This window comes from Sinocyclocheilus anshuiensis, unplaced genomic scaffold (genome assembly GCF_001515605.1).
Source record: "Sinocyclocheilus anshuiensis isolate Anshui unplaced genomic scaffold, SAMN03320099.WGS_v1.1 scaffold960, whole genome shotgun sequence".
Lineage (NCBI taxonomy): Eukaryota > Metazoa > Chordata > Actinopteri > Cypriniformes > Cyprinidae > Sinocyclocheilus > Sinocyclocheilus anshuiensis.
In genome coordinates, this window is record NW_015549635.1 from 226,608 (window position 1) to 233,288 (window position 6,681).

Consider the following 6,681-nt stretch of genomic DNA (forward strand, 5'->3'; position numbering starts at 1 on the left):
AATTTGAGTTGAATTACTGAAATAAATGAACTTTTCCACGACATTCTAATTTATTGAGATGCACCTGTAAATGACAACCTTAGGTCTGCCTCTGTCAAAGTCCATCTGTGCTAGGCATTATGGGATAAGGGTCAAGCTGTTGTTCATCCCCTCTCTCTATTATGGAGAATCGTTTCTTTCTTTTTTTCAATATAGGCATATTCAACACATTGTGTTAGTACAATGTCAACAGCTCTGACATCTCGCTGTCTGTTAAAGACCTTCAGAGTTTCTCTCGTTTCTTTTTTTCTTTCTCCTACTCCATTCTTCTCCCCCCCTCCTGGGTGGGTTGAAGGGAAGTCATTAAATGTTGGTATGACATTAGTAAAACTTTCTGAATGTTTGTGTTCTTAAGGGGGCAGTGCTGAGGAAATGATATCTGCTGTATGTTTCATCTCTAGTCGACCATATCTGCGAGATGCTTCTAAAAAATGTCTATCACCAGATGGGCATTTACAGGATAAAACACAGTTGCATTACCTCACTAACAGGTTTGTCTTTTGCCTTTGTTTAAACTTTCTTTCAGCTATGATCTTTTCTTCTGTCTAGACACTGGCCTCACACCATCTTTTCTTTCTCACTGCTGTCTTGTTCTCTTTGGTTAACCTTTTCTGTGTGCCAAAAAACAATGCCAGAATCTTGCTCTTTTAGAATCGTTCTCTCTTTTTCTCCCTCTGGCCATATACACACTGCGGATAAATACAGTTGTCACTTCTCTTCTGAGCGCTATATGCTAGTATATATAATATAAATACATTTGTATAGTATTTGTTCATTTATTTGATCAAAACAGTTAAAGCAGTAATACTGTAAAATATTATTACAATTTAAATATATTAGTTTTTTTTTTATTTGTGATCTTACAGAAATGATTCTAACACGCTGATTTCATGCTCAAACTTTTACTATCAATATTTAAAAGAGTTGTGCTTCTTAATATTCTTTGTGGAAACCGTGATCCTTTTTTTTAGGATTCCTTGATTAATAAAAAGTTCAAAAGAACGTCAATTTCAAATAAATGCTGTTTTTTGTAAGTCTCTTTACTATTACTATACTAATCAAAATAATGCATCCTTGCTGAATAAAGGTATTTCAAGCAAACAAACAAACAAAAAGACCCCAAATTGTGTATATAAGTAGTACCAATCACACACTGCTTTCATCAAAAATTTATACATTTAGTTGCCATCCGGATTTCTTGTTCCCAAACATGACTATGGTCATCACTGGCTCAGAAAGACAGCTGTATTTTATGGAAGACTGTTTCCACTTCAGAGTAAATAAAAGTAATTGTGAGATAAAGTTGGAAATTAGAAACAAAGGTCAGAGTGCTGAGATATAAAGTCACAATTACTAGAAATAAAATTGCAATTATGATAAATCAATTTGAAACTAGAAGATAAAAAGTTACATTGCGAGATATAAAGAAACATTTTGAGACAAAAAAAAATTTGCACTTGAAAAGTTGCAATTGCAAGTAATACAGTTGCACATGTAAGATTGTCACGGTTGCCTTCTGGGACAAAACAAAGAACGAGGAGATGAGGATAAACTCAAAACGACAGTCTTTAACAAACAATCCAAAGGGGTCACACAAGGGAGGGCGAGACTCACATGACGCACAACATCGACATTTAATACCGGACAAAGGAAACTCAGAAACACAGGGCTTATAAACACATGAAACGCAATAAGGGAGAACAGAAACAGGTGAGGAGTAATCAAGGATAATTCATAGAAACCAGCTGAGACAAATAAACATAATCAGGACAGGAACTGGAAGGAGACCAAATAAGGGCATAAAGAAACAGGAGGCAGGAACAGAGGGAAAACAAAACAAAAACAGGCCATAAACGTGACAAAGATATAAGAGTCACAATTTTCATTTTTATTTTATTCACATTGAAATGGAAACAGATTTCCATAGTATTCCACACACACAAAGAACAATAATGTAGAGGAATCACTCCTATATTTAAATGGTGTTATTCTGCCAAAAATTTTGCATTGTCTATGTGGCCACTGAGACCAGGAGAAGGTGAGGCAAAAAAGTAGAAAAATGCTGTAATAAGGAATCAAATTTAGTTGCAAAGAAACCAACTCCACCTGACTCTCTCTCTCTCTTATCTTTTCAAGTGTAAGTACTTGAGTAAGGGTGAAATGCATGATCAGCTCAAGATCTTCACTGGCTGAAGGTGAGGAGAGCACACGCACACACACACAAACACACACGCACACACACACCTCCCCCATTTTGCTCATTAAGACATTACATAATCAACCTGTGGTTCAAGTCAAGATGAAAATGAAAGGAGGAGTGCCAATCCATCAGTCCGTAACCTTCCCTCCAAGGGGGCACACGCTCTGTGCTGAAACACCTATCACTGCCATACCAGCTGTTCTTTTGGCTTTGCTGGGAATTGCCGGGACAAGCACTGTGCCATCTGGGGACCTGGTGCTAATCTGTGTAGAACTACAAAGTTTGCTTGAATAAATTAAAGAAGAAATGTTGTTCCCTATCTTAAAGTAGATGAATTGGAGAACATGAACCCTTCACAGAGATTACTATCCTTGTTCACAAATACTGAGCATGTTTGCAGGAGCTTATGCATGCAAACTGAGTTTTTATTAAGGCGTTTAGGGTTAGGCCTGGTTCTGAGGCCAATATAAAGATCAGAGAGGTGCATGATGGGAAGGCTATGTAGCATTGGGTAGCTTAAAACAAGTAAACATGTATTTGAAATCCATCAGCATAGCCAGCCACCAACTACAGTGTCTACTTTTTGTGATGTCCTATAGAAAGCAAGAGAATTCAGCATCTAGGATTTTTCACAACGAAAGCCATAGCGTGTGTTAACACAGGTGTGAGTCACGAACTAGAGCGTTTCTCCATAGTGCTCTTGAGCTGGACTCTCTCATCACTTAGTAAACTGTTGCTTTACATGCTAACCGACCATGGAAGTTTCCAAAGCCATTCTATGGAATTTATCAGAATGGATCAGAGCATGAAAGTTGTTTGTCTGTTTAATGACGGAATTGTATACCATTATAACAGAGGGGTTCCATATATGAATCAGAGCATGTTAATTATTTATTCTCTCTCTGTGCTGATTTGGCAGTTTTTGGGACTAATCAGCATACGCAGCAGTGTGGTGCATAAAGAGCAGCTTCACCGAGACCCCCTCACTGCTAATGAGATGGCACACCTCTAACATCTGACCTCAGTCAAAGAGACAGATAGACAGAGAAAGAGAGAAAGAGAGAAAGAGAGAGATGGATGTGTGTAGCAGAGGTCTGTCAATGTTCTCTGCTCTTTCTTGATCCTGTTACACAGCAAATGTGAACACCCACACCAAAACAGAGGAATGAACATGCACTATGAAATATTAACTTAAAATAAGAAGCTTTAACATGGAATCTTTCAACAGCACAAAAGTTTTTTTTAGGTTATTAAAATGTTCTTCACACTAAGAGAAAAAAACGTTCTATTAAGAACTGTTTACTGAAAGGTTCTTTGGAGAACCCAAAATGGTTCTTCTACGGCATCACTGCTAAAATTCCCTTTTGAAAACTTTATTTATGAGTGTTCAATAATGGCCTATACAATAAAAATATATGATATGGTACTGATATATTATGCTTTGAGGTAGGGCTGCACGATTATGACAAAAATCATAATTGTCGATTATTCCCTTGAAATTGTAATTGCGATTATTAATTACGATGATCACAATTTACATTGAATGATGTTTATACCATTGTTTGATGCAACTGGATGCCGTATTTTTATTTGAAAATAAACAAGCTGAAAACACTCTAACTGAAAAACTTTTAGTGCTTTTCTATAGTATTCACCCTCAAATGTCAACTATACATCGGATTGGTTTCTTCTTTAAATTATAAAAAAAGTAAAAATATAAATGGTATTATAGTGTTATACTAAAACTAAAATTAAAACAATGGAAAAACCCTTAAGATAACATGTAGAAGAAAAAAAAAGCATCTTAAGTACACAGAATAACATAAGTGGACTTTGAACGATTAATTGCCGCTTTGAACGATTACGTAATTGTGGCATCCATAATTGTAATCGCGATTAGAAATTCGATTAATTGTGCAGCCTTACTTTGAGGAGATTCTGTCATCATTTACTCACACTCATGTTGTTCCAAACCCGTTTGACTTTCTTTCTTCTGTGGAACATGACAGAAGATTCTGAAGAATGTTTCAGTGTTTTTTATTCATACAATGTAAATTGATGAGGTCAAATGTTAATTTGGACCCCAATGACTCAGTGGACCAAAAAATACTGAAACATTCATCAAAATATCTTCATTTGTGAGTGAACTAAATCTGAGTTTGAAAGGCAGGGATGGTCCACCAAATAAACAAGGTCTAGCAATGGCTATGTTCCTAATGTAGACAAATCCTGACCCACACTCAGCCTTTCTCCAGAACGGGTTCAGGCCTAATTTCAGGAAGCAAAGCAAACTTTACATCAGTTAACATAGCAATTTCACCTTTCTCTCACCTCGGTGCACAATCCGTATATAATAACCATAAAGTCTAGACAGCAATCATACAGCTCTGCCACTTGCTTTCTTTTTCTTTCACCTTTTAATTAGCTCTATAAAAAAGTTATTTAATTATATTAATTAGTTATTTAGTCTCCAACACAAACCACACAGCTGTTCCCAGATGGTTCCTCTCTGTCAAACCTACTACAGCGAACACACACTTACACAATATCTGACACACACCTCACCTGCACTGAATCAGCCGACAAGCCACCGTTAAATGACTGTTATGCAAGATTTATGGATAGAAACACTTACGAAAATCCTTTTAGCTCTATAAAAAAGTTATTTAACTTTTGCACTGTCTCCAACACAAACCACACAGCTGTTCCCAGATGGTTCCTCTCTGTCAAACCTACTACAGCGAACACACACTTACACAATATCTGACACACACCTCACCTGCACTGAATCAGCCGACAAGCCACCGTTAAATGACTGTTATGCAAGATTTATGGATAGAAACACTTACGAAAATCCTTTTATCGACTGACATAACAGTTTTGCCTCTGGAAGGATTTCAAGACATCTGCAGTAAAAAGTGGAAAAACCTTGAGGGATTTGACTGTTTTGTTTTGTTTATTATGTTCCCATATTAAAAAGACATTATGGGGCATCTGTTTGGCTGTGCTCAGAAATGCGTCTCACGAGGGCAACATGTCATTTATGAGAAGAGTGCTGCGTATTTTAGAAGAGCCCATACTGTACATTAGGACCCGGACATTAGATACATTAGGAAATAAAAAGATGAGTAGATGAGATCTCATTAATATATGAAATTATTATCTTCTGCAGCAATTAAATTAAACAAAGAGCAAACTGAGACCTTTTGCTGATGCCTCCCCACTTCACATGTTTTCTTATGAGAAAAAGAGCCGAGTCATCTCACATGTGCCTCTTCTGGGCTCTCAAAAATATCTTTAACTGTGCTCAGATTTTCCAAGATGCCAAAACTACAAGCAAATGTCAGTGATGTTCCTGAAAAAATAATTTTGAATTTAGACCTTCAATTCAAATTTGAAGGTATAAGGATGAATTTAAAAAGAAACATTTTTGTCAAAACAGTGTTGAATATTGGGTTAATAAAGCCTTTAAACGTTTTGAAAAAAAGTAATAGGCCATACGGACAGATAGAACAACAGAACGATAGATAGATTGCTAGTTAGATAGAATGATAGAACAATAGATAGATAGAATGGTAGATAGAATGATAGAATGATAAATAGAATGATAGAACAATAGAACGATAGATAGAATGATAGAACGATAGATAGATAGATAGATAGATAGATAGATGTAATTTGTGACCAATTCAATTCAAATTCACATTCATGAATTGAAGATGAACCAGAACAATCATACAACCAAATTGAAGATGAACCAGTTCAGTTCTAAACTTTGCCCAAGCCTGGTCTCCATTAGGTCTCTTGGGCTATGATAGAGCAACCTCGGAACAAAAACTTCTCCTAAACATGCTGTGAAAAGGACATCGCACATATCTGGCTGATGTGGATGCTGCTTTACACTGCTGTGAGGAGGGCAAGGTATTATACTCCACAGGAGCAGACAAGACAGAGACTTGCCACACTTTGATGTTTGTTTGCCATTACAATCTGAGGGTTGTAATGTGATAGTGAGTTCAGGTAAGGTAAACAGGATTTTGTAAAGCTCTTAAAATGTGTTCAAAAAAGATTTGAGCACACGCACAGACGCACACACCCACATATCTACGAGCACACACTTACAGAAGGAGCTGTTTTCGTCCTTTGTACCGTCCAAGGTGCCATCGGGTAACATCTGCAGGTAGAAGCCATGCCGACAGTACAGACGTGTGACAATACCTTTCAGCTGAGGCTCTGAGAAAAAAAGAGAGAACATTTCATTAAACATTGTGCCTATGTATGCTAGAATAAGAAACATCTCAATGCATCTTGAAAGATACATGCTGGTGGTACAATAGAAAGTGGAGGTTATATCAGGATGACTGAATTAAGAAAGACAGAAACTAAAACACACACACACACACACACACACACACACACACACACACACACACACACACACA

The 6,681-nt window shown here is 36.9% G+C and overlaps 1 protein-coding gene across 2 annotated transcripts in view; it reads right to left on the minus strand.

Annotated features, from left to right (window-relative positions):
• The window catches only part of LOC107659728 (fibroblast growth factor 11-like), a 64,066-nt gene that overhangs the window by 21,871 nt on the left and 35,514 nt on the right, over nt 1-6,681 (minus strand). For both annotated transcript variants that reach the window (XM_016448754.1, XM_016448755.1), the window contains one exon: nt 6,362-6,472. In XM_016448754.1, coding sequence (XP_016304240.1) covers nt 6,362-6,472 — 111 coding nt within the window. The remainder of the gene's footprint in view (nt 1-6,361; nt 6,473-6,681) is intronic.